This window comes from Rousettus aegyptiacus, unplaced genomic scaffold (assembly GCF_014176215.1).
Source record: "Rousettus aegyptiacus isolate mRouAeg1 unplaced genomic scaffold, mRouAeg1.p scaffold_m13_p_14, whole genome shotgun sequence".
Taxonomy (NCBI): domain Eukaryota; kingdom Metazoa; phylum Chordata; class Mammalia; order Chiroptera; family Pteropodidae; genus Rousettus; species Rousettus aegyptiacus.
Window position 1 is genome coordinate 44,805,411 of NW_023416289.1, and position 25,650 is coordinate 44,831,060.

Below are 25,650 nucleotides of genomic sequence, written 5' to 3' on the forward strand. Positions count from 1 at the left end.
ATTGCATCAGGCTCCTTACATTTTTCCTGTTGTTCCGTTCAACATCCCCACGTGATTCGGCATAAACCAATCGTAGCGCCTATCTGCCCCCGAGGTCCTGCCTTTCTGAATCCTCCTCCACCAATCGGCAAGTCCCCCGCTACCGGGAGGGGGACCTTTTCTCCCTGCGGAACGTCGGCCGTAGACAGCTGCCCTCTGACCCTCACGTGACAGCTCCCGACCGGGTAGGAGACGCGCCCCGCCCACGCCAGGGTTTGACAGTTCTGTTGTGCAGAGTGTAGTCCCCGCCTCCGGTGCTTATCTTGTTGCGTGGTCACTTGGGAAGCAGGAAACACTAATGCCTTTTCTTGCGCCCTCTGCTGACCGTTGCTGAAACTAGTTTGGAAAGGCCAGAGAGGGGAAACGAAACCCAGAGTAGAGGTTCTCTAACTCTGGTAAAAAGCAGGAGAGAATGTGTTAAAAAATCATGTTCCAGCACACCTAGAGCCCAGATCTTAGTTTTTAATACTGTGGACGAAAAAGGGGCCACTAAACCTGACAAGCTCAGGGAAGGCCAGCATGGCAGACCCTATAAAGTCAGAGATGGAAAGTAACCACACAGGATGGTCTGAACAAAAATTCCTAACTGAAAGAGGGAACGTCTTGGCAGGTAGTCACGTCCTAGGCCTGTAGCTTCTTTGACAAAAGCTTGTCTTTTTGCATCTAAGATACACCTTTGAAATGCCACAACTGCCACAGCAGAGTATGGGACCCTTCATTATTATCTTGTTCCCCAAATACTATCTATTTTCTGTAAATGTTAATTATTAACTATTCTATACTCACTAATGTAAGAGAAATATGTCTCTCTCCATTTTACTTTTTTCCTAATCCCAGAGATTCTCCAACCCCTCTTCGCTTCTTCCCACCTCCTTAATCTACCACTATTGGATTTCATGTAATCCTTATGTTTCCTTTGATTCCAATGTATACAAAAGCTGCAGAACTTCCATTCTCTGGAGCATTTTCTCCATCCGTTGAGATTTTGCTTCCCAGTAACTGTCAGTTTGGCTCAAATAAACTCATAAAAATTCTCTACAGATTTGGACATTTCTTACATTGACAGTACCATTCTCCAATAAAAGGAACCAATGCTCCTTGGATAAATAGCTGGTTCTAGGACTGGAGCCTCTTGTATTACCAGAAAAGAAGTCTCTCTCCCTCTCCCTCTCTCTCTCTCTCTCTCTCTCTCTCTCTCTCACACACACACACACACACACACACTATGGGGTATATCAAAGAGAAACAGGAGTCAAGTGAAAGAGTTCCCACTGGCCAAAGCTAGAACAATTTCAGCAAGAAAATAAAATAGTATTGGATTATAACCCAATGTATAAAATGCCCATGAGCCCATGCTGATATAAATGAATGAATGAATGGGGAAGAACAGACAAATACTCCATGCGGAATTCCAAGTAATTTATGTAGGCATTCTGCCCTCCGGAGGCTGGGGCATAGCTCTTCACTCCTCAAGTACCGCCTGAGCACAGGGACTTCCTTCCACAGACTACAGCATGGGAAGGGGCGGGGACTAAGTTTACAGTGGAGAAGCCTGACAAGTGTTGTCAGACAGGTTATTGATAAGTGACAGCAACGGTGGTAAGTGATGTTGATAGTACACATCCTTAATCAAATGAGGGAAATGGCCCTTCAACTCGTGGTCCTCCTCTCGGTTTAATCACGAGAAAAGTATCAGACAAATCCCAACTGAGCCTTTTCCAAAACACTTGACCAGGCTTCCTCAAAGCTGTCATCAAAAACAAGGGAAGTCTGAGAAACTGCCACAGCAGAGGAGTCTAAGAAGGCATGACTACCAACCAAAGGTATTGTGATATCTTGGGTGGGATCCTGGGGCAGAAGAGGTACATGAAGTAAAAACTGAGGAAATCTGACTAAAGTGTAGACTTTAGCTAATGGTAATGTATTGTAACAAATATACCACACTAATGTAAGGTGTTAATAGGAGATTCTATGAGAATTTTCTGTACCATCTTGCCTATCATCCTGTAAATCTAAAAACTATCCTAAGAAAGCTTTTTTAGAAAAAATAATTCAAATTCCAGGGCTCTATCTTCAGTGATTCCAGTTCCAAAAGTCTGTGGCAGGGTACAGGAATCTGCATTTTTTCAGATGCCCCGCCCTAATGATTAGGATAATCCGGGGACCACTGGTTGAGGAAGTGCTGTTATCTGAGGGTGGCAGTGAGGGAGGGGTTTAGCTGCAGGGTAAGGCACAAGAAACCTTTATGCAACTCTCTCCTTACATTCACAGACTCTCCTGGACCTCCCACATGTGGCTGCCTCTGTTTTCTGACCAGAGATCAAGTGGGGGTAAGCATGGATTACCACAAGCAGTTTCAGTTCCGTGTTTGTCTAAGCAACACTAGTATAAAACCTTCCGTTTGTTTTAAGCTATTCAATTTTAGAGGCGTCTATTATGTGGCAATAGATAATTAATATACCACACAACGCTTTTAAGCCACATTGTTCATTTCCAGAGTCACTGGGCTTAACTTGTTAGGGTGGGATCCAAACAATATCAGTATAGCCTGAGTGCTCGTTAAATAGTAGTGTTATGCCCCGACTCGTATCTCCATGAACCACCAAGAAGCGGACACCGATGCAAGAGCAAGAGGGAGTTTATTTCAGATTCGAGTCCGGACGGCAGTCCGCACACCGACGCAGCAGTGAGTAGGAGACGGTCCCGAACATGGGGCTTCAGGGGTATTTGAAGGGAAAAATTCATAACCATGGGGAGCGATGTCTTGGCATTACAGGATTGGTACAATGAGCTTGTCTCTTAGCAGGATTGGCTGGGTGAGGGAGCCAAGGAACAAGGCGGGGAATTTGGAGAGTTACCTTCCATAGTTGCTCTGATTGGCTGAGTCTAGGGTGGGGTGATCGTCTTGCTATCTACAGCTTTTCTGGGAACTGGCCTGTGCTTAAGATGGAGTCTTATACCTAAGATGGAGTCACTTTGGTTGTTCAGTAGCTGCTCATCTCATATGGTACCCCTGCTGAATATTTAATTTACATTTTCTCATTTAACAGATACATGGGGGTAGGTGTTTCCCATCCCATTTTACAGTGAGAAAACTGAAGCTCGGCCAGGGAGGTGACTTGCCCAGTGTCACAGAGAGGAGGTGCCAGGATGTGAGTCTTGTTCCACTGATGCCTGAGCCTGTTCCCTTAACCACGACACCCCAACTGTGTCAAACACCACTTCCTCCCTGCCCGTCTCGAAGATTTACTTAGCTCAAGTGTGGCTCCTCTGTGAAACCCCGACACCACACTCTCCCTTGTTCTCCCTGCCAGTCTCAGAGCAGGGGTCCCCACCCCCCAGGCCACAGACTAGTATGGGTCCCCGGCCTATTAGGAACAGGGCCACACAGCAGGAGGGGAGCGGGCGAAGTGCCATCTGTGTTCACAGCTGCTCCCCAGCACCAGCATCACCTCCTAAGCTCCACCTCAGGTCATCAGACCTTAGATTCTCATAGGAGCGCCAGTCCCTGATGCCACAAAAGCTAGGGACCTCTGCCTCAGAACACACCACATACTGTTGCGGACAAAATTCTGCTTGATGCAATCAGTCCTCTGAAGTGTCCTCTTCACCATTAAGTTAATGGCATCTACTCAGCTACCCCTGTGCTGGCCTGACCCACCCTGTCTTTACCACCTCTCCAGTCACGTGTGACCCATCAAGTCTGAGTCCGCTTCTAAGATGTGTCCTAAATCCCTACGTTTCAGTCCCTATTCACTGCTGCCCTAGCCTGGGCCACCATCATCTTACCTCCGGGCCTCATCCCTGTTCTCCAGGCTTCCAGTCCTGCCTTCCACAACCTCCGTGCAGCAGCCTAGGGGTTTAAACACCTGCCACAGTTTGCTCTTTGCTATGCCATGGCTTGGAATCCAGATTTCAGCTTCAGCAGCCTCCCCAGTGTGGCCCCCCCGGCTGTCCACCTAACACTGACTGCCATGCTCTGGTTGCTCCCTAGAACTGGGTCCCCTGCTTTATTTTCTTCATGTCACTTTGTGGCGGTCAGCTCACAAGTAGCCATTTCTGCTTCCTCTTCTGTCCTGGAAGGCAGAATTCCAGCAACAAACTTGAGGGCACACACTACTTGTCCCCAGTCCTGGAGACAAATACTGAGTGTCCAGGGTGACCGTGGCCACTTCCCTTCCCACTGAGTCCCAGGGTCCATTTGGAGCTGAGCACGCGCTGCGGCTGTGGCTGCCGAGACGGGTGTGCCATTCTGCTGGGAGCCTCGACAGCTTCCCTTATTCTTAAAAAGGGACACAGGGAAGGAGGGACGTGCTCTCTTCCCTGTGTGGGAGGAGGCGATTCCTTCCACTGCTGTGGCCAGCACGGTGTGGCCAGCACGCCGAGGCTGGCTGCTCCTGGTGGGGCCCGATTCCACGGCTGAGCTGCTGGAGCTGCCATGTGGCCCAGCTGCTTAAGCCCATGTGGCCTCTCTTGTGACTTTTAGCCAAAAGCACACCCAGGATCAGAATATAAAATCACCTTCCTGCATATGTGTTATTGCTACTTTTCCACTCCTAGAATGTAAGCTGCATGAGGAGAGGGGGCTTGTCCATTTTGTCACTGTACCCCTGTAGTGTGGACTGGGCATTGTCCAGCACATACTACAGCTCGTATCTGCTGAATGAATGTACAAGGCCCCCGGCTCCTCCAGGGTGTGGGCCCCGCTTGCTTCTCTGTGGCTCCAGCAAGTGGCAGCGCCCGAGAAGCCCCTGTTGGATCGAACGGCCAGGGAAGCAAGAAGACAGCTGCTCAAGAACCCAATTTAATACGATTTACAAGTCGACACGTACAAAAAACACCTAACGAGGTACAAGTCATTGCAAGACGAAGGACCGAATCCGAATGCAGAGAGACCCCCGGTGGGCCCACACGTTGGCCATCTGAAGCATTTCCCACTGGTGCTCTATGTCTTGGCCTTACCTAACAATGGAACCAAACCCCAAAACTGAGGCCAAGATTCGAGAGCCACCCAGATCTAATTCGTCCCCACCCCTAGCCTCCCTGTTCTAGGGGTAGAACAGAAAGAGGCACCAGCCGACAGGGGCCTCGCAGCTGCCGAATGACCGTGTGCTCCTCCTGCCTGCTATGGTCACATGTCTGCTGTGTCTGCAAGCTGGGCTGGCCCGTGGGAACAGTGAGGGTTGGGGGGAGTCAGAGGGGCACCCCAAACATCTTGAAGAGGCCGAAGGGAGACGTGACAGAGCTGGAAGTCCCCATCCTGACTTGCTGACTTGCCCAGCTCGCCCCTGCTCAGGAATCACCAGTGCAGGGGGCCGACGTCAGCCCCGATGTCCTCCTCCTCCTCCTCCAGCTGGAAGGGCTTGGCCGGCCACCTCACCCGGACCACGGGTCCCACGTGGTCCTGAAGCCGGTGCCGCTTCATGTGGGCATTTCGACTCTTGATCTTGTCGAACACCCTGGGGAGTCACCAGAGGACACGGGGGTCAGAGCAGGGGGGGGGAGGGTGGGCCACCCGCGAGTGGTGGCATGAGCGCGCCTGGGCAGGGGCCGGTACCTCTCACACTCTCTGCAGGGAAAGACGCCCCGGCCCTCGGCGCTCCCGGGCGGCTCGGGGGTCCGCCTGGGGCCGGTGCTGGGGCTGGTGGTGCGGACAGACTCCCTCCTGTAGCCCTTGGTCCTTATCTTTAACTCGGGTGTCGGATGGTGGCTGGGTGTCTCCCGAGGGCTGCAGGTGACCTGTAGAGGAGGCAGAAACCACGTCAGGGTGCTGACCCTCCACCCTTGCCAGGGAGCCACAGGGATCCTGGAGACACTGTCCTCTGCAGGGAAACCCTCCTGACCCCAGCCCCAACTTGAATGGGCAATGAGCACCTGGACCCCCACGACCCTCCACCTTGGCGTCTGTCCTGTCCGCGTCCTCCGCCTCTCTCTTGAGCCTCTTTTCCAGCCCTGGGGCTCGGCCGCAGTCGAACTTGATCATTTTCTTCCAGATGTAATAATACTCCACACACTGGGCTACGGTCTTCGTCTGGATCTAGTGACAGATAACAGTAGCTGGCTACGGCAGCCCCGAGTCCCTGCCCATGGGGCCAGCCGCTGCTTTTTACAAGCCTTCCCCCTTGGCATGACCTGCCCCTTCACCGCGAGGGGCGGAGGATAGCAGGATCATGGAGTCCTCCTGGGTGACAATGAGGGGGCTCAGCACAGCCACAGCAGCCAAACTGCCTGAGCTCTGCGCAGCAGCGCCAGCCCTGGACCCCTTCCTTTCCTGTGGAAGACACGCACTGCAGGATGCTCTCCGCACCCTCCTGCCCGAGGGCCGCAGGTGTACCGACCGGGACTGATTAGAGCAGAAGGCCCTCACATGCTGGAGGCCACACAGCTCCTGTGGCAGCCGGCAGAGCCCGACAGCATGGAGGCAGCGGCCTGTGGGAGGAGGGGTCGGTTTGCAGCACCGTCTGATGCTTGCGCATTCCGACGCTGCCATTTGCTCCTCCCTCCACTAAGAAGTGATCCTGTTAACAATAACTTCTGTAAAAAGACAGAATGGAAAAGCTTAACTGCTCTAGAAATAAAATGTCTCAGAAAAATTAAATTGGCCATTTGCTGTCTGGAGTGCATGTGAGAAAATAACTTTCTCCATGGGGACTTTTTTTTCAGCTTTGTGTGCATTCACAAATGGGGAGTCAAAACAGTACGTCCTTTCCTTAGAAACATCTCTAGGTTAAAAAAAAAAAAAAGGTAGTACTTCTTTTTCCAAACAAGATGGAGCAACAGGAACCAGATTTACCCTCCCATCCAAAACAATGACAAGAAACAGTCGAAATATATGAAATGATATTTGGTAAGACACTAAGGCATCAGCCAAAAAAAGTCTTTTCTGCAAGACAGAAAATGAATGACCGCAGTCCCAACTTACTACCTCGAGAAAATGTCCAGGCCACAACCCCAGGCAGGAGGATCCAGTCAGAGCCCCGCGGACTTCCTGAGTTGAGGTGGAGCGTCTGAGGAGACCAAAGTGGCAAAAGTCCACAGGATGAAGTACGACAGAGGAGAGGGCAGCACGGAGTAAAACTCCAGAGGTCTGGAGAGAGTTCCTCTCAAGTGTTTAGCAAAGTGCTGACCAGCACGCACATGCGAGACGATTCAAAGCTGGGTAAAGAACCATCCAAAAGCATTAGAGGAAAAGATGCCTGTAGCTCACACGGGGCCTGAAACAGTGCCTGTTCCCAGTGTGGAAAACCTAATTCGCTGGGCACTGGTACAGTAATGAGAAGGGTCTTGCCTCAGTAATGAGGAATAATTAGCTTTAGACAAAAAACTGTTCTAGTACCATCTTTTAAAAAATCTAGAAGCAATACTAAAAAGGAATAAGCTGTTTTAAAGTAACTGTGTCCCAGAAAAAAGTTTGAGAATATTTTTAAGAATGGGAAAAAAATCCAGCACCCAACAAGCTAAAGCTCACAATGCCTGGAATCCAATGGAAAATTACTAGGCGTGCAAAGAATCAGGAAAACGTGACATATAATGGGGGAGAAAATCCAACCTGTTGAAATCGGCCCAGAATGGACACAAAATTAGATTCAGCAGAAAAGGATAGAAAAAATTATTCTAACTATACAATATAGGTTCAAAAAGTTAGAGGCATGGAGGATATAAGAGACCCAAATAGAACTTCTAGAGAGGAAAACTATAATGTCTGAGATGAAAACTATACTGCATGGGATTAACAACAGATTAGACACTCCAAAAGGTAAGATTAATGAACCTGAAGATACAGCACTGGAAACCACCCAAAATGAACACACAGAAAAAAAAGGATCAGTAAAAATGGAAAGTTTCAGTGAGCTGTGAGCTATGAGCCAACTGCAGGAAGCCTAACACAAATACAAGTGGAGTCCTCAAAAGAGGATGGAGGGACACGAGAAGGATTTGAAGAAATAATGGACAAAGTTTCCCCAAATTGAATGAAAACTAAAAATGTACAGGTCCAAGCAACCCCACAAACCCTAAGCACAAGAAAAAACTGAAGAAAACTATGCCAAAGCAAGTCATACTAAAATTACTCAAGACTGGTGGTAATGAGAAATTCCTAAAAACAGCCAGCCAAAGGAAAAGAACATTATATACAGAGAACAAGGGCAAGACAATCAGTAGGTTTATTGTCAGAAATAAAAGCAAGAAGAAAGTAGAGCCAATATCTTTAAAATATTGAGAGAAAAAAAGTCAGTAATCGATATTTAACAAAGATCTTTTAGAAATGAAGGCAAAATATTCTTTTAGATATACAAAAGCTGAAAGAATTAATGACTAGCAAACCTGCATGACCAAGCATGTGAAATGATTTACACTGATCTCCTTCTGGGAAATGTGGCCAGTTGGAAATGTGGATCTGCACCGAGGGACGCAGAGCAATGACACTGGTAACTACACAAGTAAATGAGACTTACCATGTAAATCTCTCTGAAAAACAGTAGAGAATAGTAGCAATGTGTTGTGGGGCCTACGACGTGTAAAACAAAGTGCACTTACAGCAACGGCATAAAGACCAGGAGAAGAACTGTAAGTCTGCTACTGCAAGGTTTTCATTCTGCATATGAAGTGCTATGGAATCACTTGAAGGGAGACTGTGATAAGTGAATGATGCGTACTGTAAACTCTAAAGCAACCACCAAAGCATAAAATAAAGAGTCACAGCCAATAAGCCCACAATGGAGATAAAACAAAATCCTAAAATTTACTACATTAATCCTAAAGAAGGCAGAAAAAGTGGAAAGGGGAAATAAAGAACAAATTGGACAATTAGAGAACAAATAGCAAGATGATGGACTGAAGCCATCTCAATAATCACCTTAAATGTAAATGAGATAAATACCCCCAATTAAAAGGCTGAATATTTCATTTGGAATGAAAAGCAGCACCCAACATGCTTTCTCTACAAGAATGCACTTTAAACATAAAGACACAAACAGGTTAAAAGGAAGAGAATGAAAAAGATATACCACGCTAACATCGATCATAAGAAGGATGGATGGATGGCTATATTAACATCAGAAAAAGTAGATTTCGGGGAAATAATGATACCAGGGGTGAAGAAAACCATTGCATTATGATCAAAGGGTCAATTAATCAAGAGGATATAGGAATCCTAAATGTGTACGTATGTAAATCAGAGTTTCAAAATACATGAAGCAAAAATGTTTTAATGTTGCAATCTGAATAACTGCCCGAACAGGTAGAAAGCAAGTGCATGGCAAACTTGAACTGCAATATCGATCACCTTGAGCTGATATTTATGGAACGCTCCCCCCCAACAGCAGAGTACACTTTCTTTAAGTGTGCGTAGAATGCTTACCAAGATGTAGACCACATTCTGGGTCATAAAAAAGGGTTCAATAAATTTAAAAGGATTCAAGTCTTACAAAGTATTTCTCTGACCACAGTGACATTAGATTAAAAATTAGTTACAGAAGAACTCTGGAATTGAATAAAAATGAAAACACAAGACCTCAAAATTTATCAAAGTGGTTCTGTGAGGGAAATTTGTAGTACTAAACTCCTATATGATAGAAGAAGGGTGGTCTCAAATCAGTGACTTCAGCTTCCACTTTAGAAACAGAAAAAGGAGGACAAATTAAACCCAAAGCAAGCAGAAGAAAGGGAATAGATAAATAACTGAGCAGAAATCAATTAAATAGTAAACAATAAAACCAAAGCTGATTCTTTGAGAAAAAGAAAAAGATAAACCTTTAGCTAGAATTATCAAAATAAAAAGGCAAATTATCAATATCAGGAATGATAGAAATGATACCATTATAGTCTACCGATACAAAAAGAATAATATGAGACTATAGTGAACTTTATCCTGATATATCAGACAACTTAGAAGAAATGTACAAATTACTTTAAAAACAAAAACTACCAAAGCTCACTCAAGAGAACACTGAAAACCTTAATAGCCCTGTATCAATTAAATAAATTGAATTTGTAGTTAAAAACCTTCCCACAAACAAAACTCTAGGGCTAGGTGGCTCCACTAACAATATTTAAGGAAGAAATAAAATCAGTGTTCTAAACTCTTCTAAAACACTGAAGAGGAGGACATACTTCCCAACTCATTCCATAAGCTCAGCATCTCCCCGATACCAAAGCCAGACGAAGATATTATAAAAGAAAGCTACACACCAGTATCCTCAGGAACGTAGGAGAAAAGTTCTAAACAAAATTTTAACAAATAGAACCCAACAGTTTATATAAAAAGGACAATACACATTGACCAAATGGGTCATAAATGTAAATGGAAAATCTAAAATTATGAAACTTTTAGAATAAAACATAAGGGAAAATCTTTGTGACTCTGGGTTAGGCAAGGGTTTCTTAGACATAACACCAAAAGCACGGTTCATAAAAAAAATTAATTGAACTTAATCAAAATTTAAAACTTTTTTTCAAAAGATACTGTAAGAGACAGAAACACCACAGATGGGAAGAAAATACTTGCAAAGCGTATATCTGGGTAAAGGAGTGTATCTAAAACAAAGAACTCCTACAACTCAGTAAAAACACAAACGCCCCAACAGGCAACAGATGTGAACGGGCCCCTCACCAAAGAAGACACACAGACAGCAAACGAGCACATGAAGATGCTCTGCATCATAGCCACTGGGGAAATATGATGAGACAAAACTGTACTCATTAGAACAGCTAAAATTAGGAAGGCCGATCACATCAAGTGTTGGTGAGGGTGTGGAGCCACTAGAACTCTCATACTCTGCTGGTGGGATGTGAAATGGTACAACCACTTTGGAAAACATTGTGGTAGTTTCTTAAAAAGTTAAAACATCTGCCTACCATGTGATCCATTCATTCCCCTCTTACACATTTACCCCCTCAAAACATGTCCATACACGGACTTGCACATGAATGGTCACAGCAGCTTTATTTATAATCACCAGTAACCAGAAACCACCCAGATGTCCGTTGACAGGCGAATGATTAAATCAACTATGGCTTAGCCACACAATGGGCTACTCCCCAGCAACACAAAGGATAAACTGGCAGTCCACATGACCATGTGACGCCTCTCAGCCACACTGAGTGGAAGAAGCCAAAGCGCAGCCCACGCTGTATGACTCTTCCGTTTATATAAAACTCTGGAAACAACCTAATTTTTAGTGACAGGAAGTAGACGGAGTTGATTAGGGACAGGGTGGCAGGAAGGACTACCAAAGGGCAGGAGGAAACCTTGGGGTGATGGGTGTGTCTGTCACCTTGACCATGATAATGGTATTCCAGGTGCATAAGTATACCAAAACATCAAATCTGACACTTCGATGATTTGCACTTTATGTCCATGAAGTTAGAGAACGGAATGTCTGCAGGGTGTTAAGGGTGGCATGACGGCATCCTTTCTGATGTGCGTGCATACATGTACGTTGGGTCTGCATGGGCAAAGGAATGCCTCACGCGCACGGCCACGCGCAGGCTACCGACCAGAGGCAGGACCGTGGGCAGCGGTGTGGGGGCTTCGTCTGATGATGCACTTCCATACTATCTGGGATTGTTAATGACAATGGCTTTTTAAAAGTGTAAACTGTTTGTGACAGGAGCGGAATGTGGCCCCTGGCAGCCCCCTTGGCTCCAACTCTGCTTGGCCGTGAGGTGAGGCCTCATCTACCCCAGTCCACCCACATCCACCTCACCGTCTTGTGTATCAAGTAGAAGTCCTTCTTGTGGGCGCAGAACGCCTTCTTAAAGAGCCTCTTCTCCATGGGGGTCCAGATGTCGGAACCTACCGGAGGAATGGCCAGGAGGGGGCAGGACGTTTGTCCATCTGGGACCACAGCCGCAGCTGACATACAGAGCCGCCTCCTTTCTCAACTCCCATTACCGAGTGCTGATTATGTGCCAAGCCTTCTGCTAAGCCCCTCACCTGCCCTATCTCATACAGTCCTCACTAAAACCTCAGCAGGTAGGGGCCATTACCATCGCTGCCGCACACATGCAGCAGCTGAGGCTCCCAGTGGTTAAGAAGTTCGCCGAGGGCAGGGAGAAACCCAGGCCGCCTGACCCCAGCGCCGGCCTCCGCCTCCCCCTGGCCAGGGGCACCTGCTTCTGTCTGGGAGGGGCCCAGGAGGGAACCACCAGAAAAGGGGAAGGCAGGGTCCAACGAGAAGCAAACGGTGCCCACGGAGTCACCCCGGAGATGACGGGCCCTTCTGGAAGGGCAGACGAAGCTCCCGAGGGAACTCCAAGACAAGCAGAGCTGGCCACTAAAGCTGATGGGTTCACAGGGGTCTCGGCCAGGCAAAACCACACTGGCACCTTGCTGTAGTCACCTGTGTAGCGGTAGTCAGCAAGGGGGTGAGTCTGCGGCTTCTGGGGTCCTCTGAGTAACAGGGTCTCCAGGGCGACCTGGGACAAGAGGAAAGGCAGGCTGCTCACTGGGGGGTGTCAGAGGTGGGGGGGGCTTCACTGTCTCACGCATTCGCAGTCATGAACTACTTAGCGCCTTGCCGACCCAGGGCTGCTCAGAGAGCATGGCCGGGTCGCCTGCATCACTACTGCACGGTTGGGGGCAGTGACACCATGTTCCGTAGTGAGCTCTTCCTGGTGCTGGGCACAGTGCGTGGGTTTGTTCTGGCGCAAGTCCCTCATTTCCGTGGGGGCTGGCATTCTGAGCAGTGCTGCCGTGCCCGCTGCCCCAGTTCATTTTCCCGGTGGCACTCATCATTAGCTCACACTTTTAAAAAACACAGTTCCTGTTTCAACCCTTCTAAAATGTAAGCCCCACGAAGAGGGGAGTTCTGTGTTACTCCCCAGCATAGCCCCAGCCAGGACCGAGTGTGTAACTCGTGGGACACAGTACAAAGGAAAACGAGGGGCCCCTCTGTTCATGAATTAAGAATTTGAAGAAGGTGGCATGGGAGCCTGACACCAGGCACAGGGCCCCCGAACCGCCCCTGGCCCCCATGCTGCGCGCCACCAGGCGCTCAGTGGGACCCACTGATTACTGTGTGATTACTCTGCGGAGCACCCACTACATGCCACCCCTGCCTCTGAGCTTGGGAAAAGGCAGACTGTGGCACTCCCTGGCCCTCTAACTTGGTGACTTGACTTCTCTCCCACTCCTCACAGCTGGGCCTTTATCTCTAAACCTCAGGCCCGCATGCAGCGCCCTTGGAGGGAGCACACGCGTTTCTGTTGCACCAGAGGTTTCCATTCATGGGTCTTGACCGAAACGATAAAACTCAATAAATGAAACAGACCGACTCAGGACCCGAGGTGGGACTACCAGCTCCCCCCACCCCAGGTATCTCAGGGGAAGCCTAGTGCCTGCCTTGTGGCTGCCCCAGGGCAATAACTGGTTAACTGAGCCCCTGTCCGCACACATCCCCTGCCCTTGTTCCCTGTGTTCTCATGGCCCACATCAGCCTGGGAGGCTAGGTGGCCTTCCTTCAGTTTTCATGGCTGCAACCCCCACCCCCCAGGAAGGCAGCGCTGGGCACGTGCCAGGAGCCCTGGCCCCAGGAGAGCGGGAGCTTCTGAGGGCTCCTCTGTGCCCCACCCCCTCACCTGGACGTCACCCTGAGCCTCGTGCAGGCAGTGCAGCGCCAGCTCCAGGTTGGTGCCCCCGCCCGGCATCGCGCTGGAGCATGCCACATTGCAGAGCTCAGTCACTGTGTCCAGCCAGCGGCCAGCAGAGCGAGAGGAGACAGGGCATCAGCAAGGGCTAGGGAGGAGCGTCCCCAACAGCACGGAGTGGGGGCTCCTCATCACATTCTCCCTCCAAAGCAGGCTGAGGGGAGGGGGGGACAGGGAGGAAGGGCAGAAGCTTTGCTCCTGGCACCTGCTTTGGGTGGCCTGGCCAGATACTGTGTAAGAAAAGAGATGGACAGGGGACCACAGCCTGGGAGAAGCTATACTGGACTGAGGGCTAGTCACCGTCATCCCCAGGGACACTGCTTCTCAAGGTGAAAACTGGGAGGCAAAGCTCTTTGGAGATGGGGGCGGGGTGCTTGGGAATCCAACCCCCACGTCTCAGCCACCTCGATCCTGCGTTTCCGGGTTGCTCATCACATCTCCCCACGGCTTCCAGGCCAGAGAAGCCACATGCTCATCGGTTCCAGCCAGCGACCTCTGCTGCAGCTCTGGGATCTCAGCCTGAAACCTGCTTCCTATGTTGATGTGTCTGAAATGAGGTCACACACACAGACGTGCGAGACATCCACATGCGACTGAGATGGGACACAGACAGGACGTGCGGGGCGCCCCGCTCTGGGGAAACCCTCCGCCACCACCCCGACGCTGCGAGTGTTCGCCACTCCAGGCAGACGTGCAGGCGGTCCAGAAACCCCTCAAGAGACACTTTCTTCCCTCCTTCAGTTTCCTTTACTGCCACATTTCCAGCCTCAGGTGTCTCTCTTGGGGTCTGGGACAGGGCAGGTACATGCTGACACCTGGCATACTTCTACATCTACGACTGCATCCACTTAGTCACATTCTGTGGACAGTCAAGAGTCTTGCACTGTGCCATCAACAGCTCTACCTAGAACCCTGGGTCCTGGGCGTTCTGTTCTGTCCTCACAGGCTCATCTAGGGTGCGTCTAGACAGAGAGCCTGTTGGGGAACCTGCCGCATATATCTGGGGAAACCCGCCGCCTCTCTCTTTTGAGGCTGTGTCACAAGACCTGACCCCCGTGATGGAGGAGCCCTTGGGAAGACAGATGTGGAAATGCAAGGAGGATGGAAGCACCCCCGCTTTGGAAGAGCGCTCGGGTTCTGAGTCTGTCCCAACTCACGGTTCAATGCTGATCTTGGTGTCATCCTTCACCACGCAGATGCCAAAAGAGCCATCCACTTGATCTAGAAAACACACAACGAAAGGCCTCAAGGAGAATGACTAGAAGAGACCCGTGGGGCACCGTCCGCCTGCCTTCGCAGAGCAGCTGAAAGCAGGCTCCTGAAGACTGCATGGTACAGAGGTTCCTCAGAAAACTAAAATCAGAAATACCATGTGACCCTGCAATCTCACTTTTGGGTATTTATCCAAAAGAGCTGAAATTGGGACCTCAAGAGATACCTGCATGCCCATGTCCGATGTGGCACTATTCGCAGTAGCCCAAATGCGGAAACAACCTAAATGTACATTGATGGGTGGATGGATAAAGAAAATGTGGTACGTGCACACCATGGAATACTATGTAGCCTTGAGAAAGGGCACTCTGCAATATGGGACAGCATACATGAACCTCGAGGACACTGCCAGTCACAGAAAGAGGAATAATGCACGAGTCCACTTCCGTGAAGTATCTAAATAGTGAAATCCACATAATCAGAGTGGAGTGGCGGCCACCAGGGGCTGAGGGAGTGGGAAGTGGGAGTTACTGATCAACAGGCACAAAGTTTCAGGTTTGCTCTAGAGACCTGAGCACAACACTGCACCCCTAATCATCAATACTGTATTGGGCATGTGAACATTTAAGAGAGCTGACTTCATGGTAACCGTTCTTATCACAATAAAATAAATTTTTTTTAAAAGATTGCAAGGAAGGGGGATAGAACTTCCGAAAAGGAAGAGTAAGGAACTCAGCAAAACAACAAATTAACTGATGAAAACAGGACGTTAAAATTTCTGGAAGTTGTTCTAAAGGCATACAGCATTTTAAGAAACAGTAATTTAAGAAAATTGACTAAATCCTGGTCAGAACAGTCAGAGTCTGTGACACCTGAGCCATGACCAGCACTTACTTAACTGGCCCCCGAATCTGTGTGACAGAATCTCCACTCAGAGTGATCTACTCCAGGTAGGTACAGCCAGATCTCATGCTTAAAGAATTAAAGGAAGGTATAATGAAAATTTCTCATCAAAGAGAGAATATCATTAAGAGACAGAAATTATCAAAAAAGAATCAAATGGAAATTCTAGGGTTAAAAAAGTACAACCCCCAAAATGAGGCTCAACAGTAGATTGGAGATGATTTGAGATGATAGAAATAATCAGCAAACTTGAAGATAAATCAATGGAGATTATGGAATCTGAAGAACATAGTGAAAGAATGAAGGGAAATGAAGAGAGCCTCGGAGAAATGTGGGACAGCATTAAGTGCGACCACACACATGTAATGGGAGTACCAGAAGGAGAGGAGAAAAAATATTTAAAGTATTACTGGCTGAAAACTTCCCAAATTGGATTTAAAACAACATCCACATCTTAGAAACCTTATAAACTCCAAGTAGGATAAACACGAAGTAAAATGGCAGGTGTAAATCCAACCGCACCAAGATAACATTAAATGAGAATGGATTAAACAAACTAGTCAAAAGGCGGAGTGTGTCAGACTGGATTTAAAACATATGCTCCAGCTAATGCTGTCTACAGGAGACATGCTGTATTTTCAAAGACACAATAGGGTGAAAGTACGAGACAGAAAAATAGAACTGCAACAAACAACCACCATGAAAGAGATGAAACAGCTATCCTAACGTCAGACAAATTAGACTCGAAGACAAAAAATATCACTAGATGTGACAACATTATCACAATGAGGATAAGCGATATTGCAATCATGTCACAATGAAAAAAATTCAAGCCATCGGAAAGATGACAATTATAAACATGTATGCCCCTAAAAACAGAGCCTAAAAATACAGGAAGAAAATACTAATGGAATCGAAGGATGAAATATACAATGGAAAAATAAAGCTTGGAGATTTCAATACTTTCGATAATGGATAGGACAGCTAGACAGAAGAGCAACAAGGAAAGAGGAGATGAACACTGTATCTGGACACTCAGACATCTGGAGCATCCCACCCCACATCGGGAGAACACACGCTCACGTCAGGTGCACATGGATTGTACTCTGGCCCAGGGAACATGCTCGATAAATTCGGAAGGACTGAATTCACACAGAGTGTGTTCTCTGATCACAACGGAGTTAGAAATCAATAAAAGAAGGCGATTTGGGAAATTTACAAATATGTAGGAATTAAACAACACACGCCTTAATAATCAATGTACCAAAAGGGAAGTCAAAGGGAAATTAGAAAATACTCTGAGAGGAGTGAAAACAAGACGATAACATGCTAGAACTTACAACACGCAGCTGAGAGGGATGTGAATGTCTATTAAAAAAGAAGGAAAAAACCTCAAATCACTTAAGGTCAGTAGATTTTCAACAAGGGTGCGACACAATTCAATGGAAAAAGGTCTTTTCAACTAATGGTGCTGGAAGAAGTGAACCCCACATACAAAAGAGTGGGTTTGGACCCCTACGTCGCAAGCCTAAGACTTAAAAAGGTAAAACTCTCAGAGGAACACATGGGCGAGAATCTTCGTGACCTTCGGTCAGGTGAAACATTAGACACGACACGAAAAGTACAAGTGACAAGAGGAAAAATAAGCTGTGCTTCATCAAAATTAAAATAAACTTTTGTGCTGCAAACATTACCATAAATATAATAAAAAGAGAACCCACAAAATGGGATAGAATATTTGCAGGAAAATTATATGTTTGGTAAAGGGCTGGAATCCAGAATATACAAGGAACTCCTGCAACTTCATACTTAAAAGATTACAACTCAACATTCTGAGCAGGCAAAGGATCTGAGAAGACAGTTCTCCTAAGAAGACATACAAGTGGGCAGTAAGTACACACACAGATGCCCGGCATCCTCAGCCAGCATCAGGGAAATGCAAGTTAAGGTTCCACTTGGTATCCGGAAGTTCAGTGAAAATAGAAAAGGCTGCGAATGGGATTGGCGAGGGTGTGGGGAAGCTGGGCAGGGAGCAGAAAGCAGCCTTCGGTGTCAGACAGAGCTACCATGTGACCTGCAGTCCTGCTCCTGGGTGTCTACTCGGGAGACATGAAAACATACGTCCACACACATGCTTGTACGTGAATGTTTGTAGCAGTGTTACTTGGAATAGCCAAAAACTAGAAACAACCTGAATGCCTATCAAATGACGAATGGATAAGTAAAATGCAGTCCATGCAGAGGACGGGATGTCATTGACCATGAAGGGAACGGAGGCACTGACCCGTGCTGCAACACGGACGGACCTGAAAAACGTCATGCCAAGTGAATCACCTAGACGTAAATTGTTGTGTATCATGACCCCAATCGTACAAAACGTCCAGATCAGGCAAGTCCACAGAGCAAGGAGAAAGTGACCAGTAGTTTCCTGGGGCTTGGGAGATGGGGGCTGTGGGGGCGTGATGGGGGCTCCTGGGCTGACAAAAATGCTCTAGAGCTGGCCATGATGGAGGCATGCCCCGTGAGTCTGCTATAGGCCACTGGGCACTGCAGGTGGGGATTCCCTCAGCATGTGAATTAACCCCTGACGAGGCTGCTAGAGAGGGTGCAGGGCAGGGCGGTGGGGGGCTGGTGGGGCTCAAGGCCTCTGTATCTCCTCCTGGCCTGCAGCTAGAAGGCTGCCAGTCCCTGGGGGTCTCAGGAGACCTACGAACAGCAACAGGCCCCACAGACCCGACAGCCGCAGGCAGGAGACTCTGGAACGAATGCTATGGTGGTGGGGTCAGGGGGGTCTGGTCCCCAGGAGGCCTGCCGTGCACATCAGAGGTGGCCAGAGGCCTCACTCACCAAGCATGGTGCTGGTGAGTCTGTCAGGGCCCACCTGAGCCACCGTGCAGCAGAGCGTGCTGAAATACAGCCCGGACCCCTCCCGGATGGGGCTGAGCATGGGGGGCGGCGTGTAGGGGGGGCACTGGAATAACCCCTTCAGCAGGCGGTCCACCAGGAACACCGGAGACCTCAGGCAGCTCTGGTGGCCTCTTCCCGGGCCCGGGTCCCCAAACGCGGAGGGGGCCGGGGGTGCGAATAGCGCCTTGGGCTGGGGACGCTTCTTCCGCTTCCTGTGTTGGCTGCTCTCCTTGCTGTCTCTCTCTTCCATGTCTTTCTCTTGTCCCTGGAGAAGAAGAGAGCTCAGAACCACAAGGGGCCACCTGAGGTCACCCGCCGCATGGCCAGGTCTTCAAGGAGGCATGAGAGTGGGGAAAGGAAACTGACTGTGGCGACAGGAGGAGATGTGACCTGCGCGCCCACAGCACCAGCAAAGGAGGCTGGGCAAGGGCCACCCTTCCTGAGCCGGACCCCTGAGCCTCCGCCTGGCAACATTCAAGGCTGGAGCCTCCGCATGCACCAACAGTCCATGGAGAGGCCCCGATCCAGGGGGTCTGGGAAACATGGGAGGCAGCTCTGGCTGTCCGGAACTCAAAGGGCAGGAGCCCAACCGAAGAGTGGGGCCCAAGGCGCAGGGTCACAGTGTGACAAAGTGAAAAACTGGTCCCTCCAAGCAACAACGACTCCTGTGAGATGAGCGAAGGGGCCCATGCTCCGTCCCAGAGCCCGGCACGAACGTCCCTGGGCAGACTCCTCCAGGACGGGTGAAAAGATGGACGCCGCCCTTACCTCCTCACACTCTCCCCTCCCCTCCACCAGTCTCACTTCTCCTCATCCTCTAGGCCTCAGCCTCGACAGCTCCTCCTCCAGGAAGTTCCCCCTGCTCCCCTCAGGCTGGGTGTCTCTGGTGCCCTCTCGGGGCTCCACAGCTCCCTCTGCTCCCCCTCCCAGCCTACCCACTCTGGGTCATCACTGTCTGGGGACGGGTCTGTCTACTCCACTGGTCTGGGGGCCCCAGGAGGCAGGGCAGGGGTTATTGTGGTCACCACTGCCAGCACAAGACGGGACACAGAGGAAACTCAGTGGATGTCAAATGAATGAACTGAATGTGCAAACCACCCTCCCCTGGGGTCAGGATCTTTGTGGCTTTCCCCACAGCTTCCACTGGCAGGGGGTTGGGGGGAACGGGGAAGGACGTGGACTGGCCAGCACCCACCTTAGCTGTGCTCCCCAGGGGCCGGTGTGCCGGGGCCACAGGCACTGACACGGAGACTTCCAAAGGGGCCGCGGCTGGGCTGTCCAAGGATTTCTTGGCTCCTGGGGGACTCTGCCCGTCCCCGTCTGGCCTCGGCGCCTGTCTCAGTGGCTTGCAAAACTCTGTGCCAAACACCTAAATGCAGAGAGTAAGAGAAACGGTGGGCAGGAGCGGAAGGGTGGCTCTAGCCGGACGTTCCGACCCCCATCGCCCGAAGCCCCCCCAAGCTCCCCGCAGAGGGTGGAAAACTTCTCGATCCTGAGGTAAATGGCACCCCGAAGCCTTCGGAAACCCTGCAAGCACAGAGCCTGCTGCGTGCGCCCCTTCACCTGCTCCTGCTTCGTTCGCGGCGACGGCCACTGGTCGCTGTGGAAGCACATGTGGCTGCCTAGCCCCTTCTCCGTGTAGAACATCTGGCTGCAGTTCTTGCAGATAAAAGTACCCCTCGATTCCGCCCAGTCACCGGGGCCCCCGTTCTGCTGGGTACTGCGGGGAGAGGGGAGACATGGCAGGAGGGACTCCGTCCCCATCGCTGGCTTTTTCTGTTTGCCTTTTTCTTTTCAAAGTCTGATCCCCTGACAACTCTAGATGAACCTTAAGAAATGGAGAGGACGCCCCAGTTCTCCAGGGCCTGGTGCAGGCCTCTTCTGGACAGAAGCAACCAGGGCTCACGCTCCCAGGGGCAGCAGAGGACCCCTCAGGGGTTGTGCTCCCCACGGTGGGGCACGGGACGGGATGGGCTCCGGAACTTACCATCCACCCGCCATGTTCTCCTCCTTCATCGGATGGGGGAGCCTGTAGATATTTCCACCCTGAAGGTAAAAATATACCTGAGCCGACATGTGAGAAATGAGGTATTGCAAGAGCTAAAGCTATAAGACGCTTAGAAGAAAACACAGGTATAATTCTTTGTGACCTCAAATTAGACAACAGTTTCTTGGATGACACCAACACAAAAGACAGAACTGATAAAGTGGACTTTGTCAAAACTTAAAACCACTGTGCTTCAAAGAGTACCATCAAGAAAGTGAAAAGACACTCACAGAATGAGACCCACTGTGGCATGTCACGTATCTCCGATAGAAGACTGACATTCGTAATACAGCTCAAACATAAGAAATCAAACAACCCAATCTGGAAACGGGCGAAGGATCTAAATAGACACTGAACCAAAGAGGGCATATGTGTGGCCGATAAGAACATGGAAAGACACTCAATGCCACTAGGCTTCAGAGCAATGCGGATCAGCCGTGAAGAGAGACCGCCACACCCCGCCTGGGACATGAACTGGACGGCAGGGGTGGGAAAGGGCGGGGGAGCTGGAACCCTCACGCACTGCGGGAGGGGCTGCGACATGCTGCAGCTGCCTGGGAAAGCAACCTGGCGGTCCCCTAAATGGCTCAACAGAGTCACCGTGTGACCCGAAGTCCTCTCCTGGGTAGTTCCCAAGAAAAATGAAAACGCATATCCACACAAAAACCCACATGTAAATATTCCTGACAGCGGCGCTACTTACAGTGGCCAGTAAGTAGAAACAACCCAGACGTCCATCAAATGGTGAACAAACGTGATGTACCCAAAGAAATATTACTCACCCACGAAAAAGAATAAAGTTCTGATCCATGCTACAAAATGCACGAACTTGGAAAATATTATGGTAAGTATAAGAAGCCAGTCACAAAAAGCCATGGAGTGTGTGTTCCAATTCTATGAAATGTCCAGAACAGGCAAATCTATAGAGCTAGAAGGTAGATTCATGGTTGTAGGGGGCTGGGAGGAATGGGGAGATTAGGGGTGACAACTAAGGATGTGAGGTTTCTTTCGGAGGTAAAAATGTTCTGGTAGAGAGTGGGGATGGATGCGTGACCCTGTGACTACATGGAAAACCATCAAGGTATGCTTCAAAGTAGTAAACTGGATAATATGTGAATATCAAAGCATTAGGTGAAAAAGCAGCAGCACGTGTAGTAGTGTGACAGGAAGGGTGCCGGGCCTAAGCATGTCGCGGAGAGCAGGGGCAGCCTGTCTGGGCCCAGGACCTCGTGGATGCAGTGTGGGAAGAGCCAAGCTGATGCACCAGGCTCACAGCAGGGCCTGGGGAGGCCGGACTTGGGGACCCGTGACTCACGGCCACAGAAGACACAGACTGCACACAGGCATGCACACAGGACAGCGAGCTCTCCCCTTACAGCCTCTGAAGAATTTAGGGGCCAAATCCGACAGGAAGTGAAAGGCGAAAACAAGCAGAAACAGATTAGTGAAGAAACAACACGACACGAAGCATCAGAAGCATCCGTGACAAGTCTGTGAAAGCCCTAGTTCTTTATCGGGGGGGCAGGGTGACGGCAGAAACCACAGTTTCTCTAAACCTCCACTTGCCCCTCTGTGAAACTACATCTGAGGACCCACGGAGACTCAGTGACATGCCTGGACGACTAAGCAATGCAGAGACAAGGCACGAGCAAGGCGCTCGCCTGCCGTGCGGTCGCGTCCCATGAGAGGGGGCTCTGGTACCTGGATCCTGTTGAATATCGTCAGCTTGGACTTTGAGTCCCGCGGGGGGTCCCCTGGAGGCCCGGCCGATGAGAAGGAGGCCATGGCTACCTGGCTGGGAGAGGCGGTGCAGCACATGTCCATTTTCACCTTCTCCTTCCGGAAGCCAGAGAAGCGCTGGGCCCTGGGGTGGCTGGAGAAGAGCCGGTAGCCTCCGGCCCGAGAGCAGGCGGGGCCCTTCTCCCCTTTCGCGGCCCCTGAAGCTGTGCCATTATCAGCCTGGGCCTGCTTCCCGGGGACCTGGATTCCAGATGGCTCGTCCCCACCTAACTGGGTCTGCCGTGGGCCCCCAGGGGAGAAGATGTCCCCTAGGTCCAAGGTCCCTTTCACAGATCTCAGCTGCTTGGCCAGAGAGGTGATGTCTGGATTCCTCGGAGGGTCCAGGGATGACCCTGGGAGGGACGGCGGGATCGGGGCCACCTTCGGTCCTCCTTTCAAGTCTCGTCTGGAGCTGCCAGGAGAGGCCTCTCTGGGGAACACGGGCGCAGCTTTTCTCCTGCGGGCTGGGGACCCCTCTGGCTCCAGGGCTCCAGGGCCAGCATGGAGCGAATCCACGCTGGGCGCCAGCGGTGAGGGCTGCGGAGGCCAGGGCCCCTGCAGCGGCTTCAGGGCGGCCTGCTTGCCCTCGGGTGTGGGGAGCTGGGAGGCCGCGGATGCCACCTGGGCATGGGAGAAGGCCCGCTGGGGCTTGGCGAACATCTGGAACACCTGCATTTGCTCGGGGCTCATCAGAGGCTCCTGCGGCTTCAGGAACAGCTGCCGGAGGAGTGGTGTGGCGTCTGAGGGGAGCCCACCCGGCTTTTGGCCATCCTGCAGGCCAGGCTCCCTGGGGCTCTGCCGCGGGAAAGCCTCGCAGTCAAACCTGCTCTTCTTGGAAGCCCAGGGGTCATCCTCCCCACCGGCATGTCTGGGTTCACCCAAGGCCTCCCCGGGCACCTTCGGAAGTGGCAGAGGGAAGGGCAGGTTGTCTTCCAGGCTGGGGCCTGAGCCAGGTGACGGCTCCCCCAAGGGGGAGGCACTGCTAGGTCCGGAGCCAGACTCCGGACCCTCCCGGCACGGTGCTGCGGGTGGCTTGTGGACCACGAACACGTTGTTCCCCTTGCTCTTGGGGCAGCCTGGCAGGTTCCGGAGCCACTGGAAGCTGTGGCTGGGTGGCTGGGAACTGGCAGGGACTGTCTGGCCCCGGAACAGGGGCAGACAGGCAGGCAGGGGGCCAGCCTCTGGCCAGCCCTCCAGGGTGGACGGGAGCTGCAGCAGTGGCGGCTCAGGCTCCGCCGGCTCGGGGCCACTGTTCTCTGCTGCTCTGGAGTGGACAGTCACAAACGTGTCAGGGACGGGCTCCTTCCGTGGGGGACGCGGGTCCTCGGAGACCTCAACTCCAAGGGCTGCCGGGGCCATGGGGGTACAGGACCCTGAGGAGGGTGGGCAGGGACAGGCCGTGCTCCTCCCCTCGCCATCGGAAGGCCCCGCTGGGGTCGGGCCAGGGGACGGGACCTTCTGGTGCACGATGCTGCTCACGATACAGCGCAGGAGGTCTCTGTTGGGCAGGAGGGAGCTGGGGGACCTGGCTTCTGGGGGTGCCAGAGCCCGCGGGCCACCGGGCACCTCGTGGGCATGGGGGGGCTCCCCGCAGGCATCGTCGTCCACCGGGGCCTCCCGCAGGATGCACAGGCCGTGCTGCACCTCATGGTGCCGGCGCAGGGAGCGGTAGTCACAGTAGCTCTTGCTGCAGCCCTGCTGGATGCACACGAAGGGCTTGGTCTTCTGGTGCGTGAGCATGTGCCCGGTCCTGCAGCCACACAGGGGGGGTGGGTGGCTGTCAGCGGGCTCAGCTCGGCCTCTCGCCAAGGGGTCCCCGTGGGCCCCGCAATCCAGAGACTGCGCTCAGCCCCCTATAGAAGCAGCAATCTGGAAGGGTTGCCCCTCCCCCTGCCTTTAAGCAACCTCTTATCTCAGAAGAAAAAAACCAGTGGAGGCCAGGCTAGGGGTCCCCAAAGCGGGTTCCCAAGGAGCTCCAGTCCTCCAGAGCTGCTCCCCAAGGACGTGGGCTCAGCTAGCAAACAAGTTTTCAAAAAACGCTCTGTGTTCCTAGGAGGGTCACAGTGTACACAGGCAAATCTGAAGAGCCACGCGCAGATGGGGAGACAGGCTTCTAACTTCATGTTTCTCAGACCTACCGGCTTATGGAACCGGTTTTTCAAACAGCCTCCGGTAGCACCCCTGAGAAGCAGATGCTGATGGCAGGTGACCCTCCCTTTAACAAAGGCATCTGTGCCTCACCATGGGACTCTGCTAAGGGGACAGCTACCACCACAAAAATAAAAGATTTACAGCTGTCCAATCAGCAAAAACTTTCTGGAAAACAGCCAATGTGCCTATAATTTCGGCCGATATAAATGGATACAAATATTTATGGCTTATGATATACTTACTTATATCCACATCGATATATTAGAAATATAACCACACGCGCAATCACACTCGAGGGCCCAGCAGCCCTACGCTGGACAGTTTCCCACGGGACATGTGGGTTTGGCGGATAAATAACAGAGTCCTTCCCCAGAGGCTGAGCCTTGGCCTCGCCTGAGGGAAGCGGCAGAGAAGGAATCGGGGGACCCCGTTTCTAGTTGGGAGACCCCATTTCTAGTCTGAACCGTTACCACCTTGCGACATGGGCGAACCCCTTCTTTCCCTGGGTTGGGGTGGTGAGGGGATGAGGTCAGGAATGGCTCCGTCAAGGCGCCAACAGCGGTTGGGAGCACATAAAACATGAGAGCCTGTCAGTTCCCACTTGAGAGTTTCTTGGTTTGAGAAAAGTCTGTGTGTCCTTTCTTACCAGCTAGAAAAGCTTATCATTTCCAAGACGTTAAGAAGAAAATGAATCCTCCTAACTCTTATAATGGAAGTTCTTTTTTAAATCGAGAATTTAAAAAACTGTTTTAAGAAGGAGTTAGTCTATGGCCAAGCCACCCTGAACGTGCCTGATCCTGTCTGATCTTGGAAGCTAAGCAGGGTCAGGCCTGTACTTGGATGGGAGACCACCTGGAAGACCAGGTGCTGTAGGCGTTAAAAATAAGAATACAAAATAATAAAAAAAGGAGTTAAAAAAGGAAAACAGGAGTTAATGCTCTGTTGCCATAGAAACCGAAATTTCG

At 50.8% G+C, this 25,650-nt stretch overlaps 1 protein-coding gene and 1 long non-coding RNA gene across 4 annotated transcripts in view; one reads left to right on the plus strand and one right to left on the minus strand.

Moving 5' to 3' along the window:
- The first annotated feature begins 16 nt into the window (after positions 1 to 16).
- LOC107516052 lies at positions 17 to 2,667 on the plus strand. Its single transcript, XR_001598177.2, has 3 exons — positions 17 to 224; positions 1,775 to 1,862; positions 2,311 to 2,667. It is a non-coding gene; the product is annotated as an uncharacterized LOC107516052 (long non-coding RNA).
- A 2,180-nt stretch (positions 2,668 to 4,847) lies between these two features.
- ZNF541 (zinc finger protein 541) overlaps positions 4,848 to 25,650 on the minus strand; it is a 31,869-nt gene continuing 11,066 nt past the window's right edge. The window contains exons 5-17 of one of the 3 annotated variants that reach the window (XM_016155451.2): positions 22,457 to 24,284; positions 20,696 to 20,754; positions 20,272 to 20,428; positions 19,904 to 20,077; positions 18,649 to 18,973; positions 14,844 to 14,907; positions 14,091 to 14,233; positions 13,618 to 13,721; positions 12,381 to 12,456; positions 11,745 to 11,833; positions 5,936 to 6,076; positions 5,597 to 5,778; positions 4,848 to 5,498 (exon numbers count right to left, since the gene is read on the minus strand). In XM_016155451.2, the coding sequence (XP_016010937.2) occupies positions 5,339 to 5,498; positions 5,597 to 5,778; positions 5,936 to 6,076; positions 11,745 to 11,833; positions 12,381 to 12,456; positions 13,618 to 13,721; positions 14,091 to 14,233; positions 14,844 to 14,907; positions 18,649 to 18,973; positions 19,904 to 20,077; positions 20,272 to 20,428; positions 20,696 to 20,754; positions 22,457 to 24,284 (3,502 nt within the window). In that variant the 3' untranslated portion in view covers positions 4,848 to 5,338. Of the gene's footprint in view, positions 5,499 to 5,596; positions 5,779 to 5,913; positions 6,077 to 6,854; positions 7,047 to 11,744; positions 11,834 to 12,380; positions 12,457 to 13,617; positions 13,722 to 14,090; positions 14,234 to 14,843; positions 14,908 to 18,648; positions 18,974 to 19,903; positions 20,078 to 20,271; positions 20,429 to 20,695; positions 20,755 to 22,456; positions 24,285 to 25,650 lie in introns of those variants that run through there. The other 2 variants (XM_016155452.2, XM_036231746.1) reach the window with 2 other exon arrangements.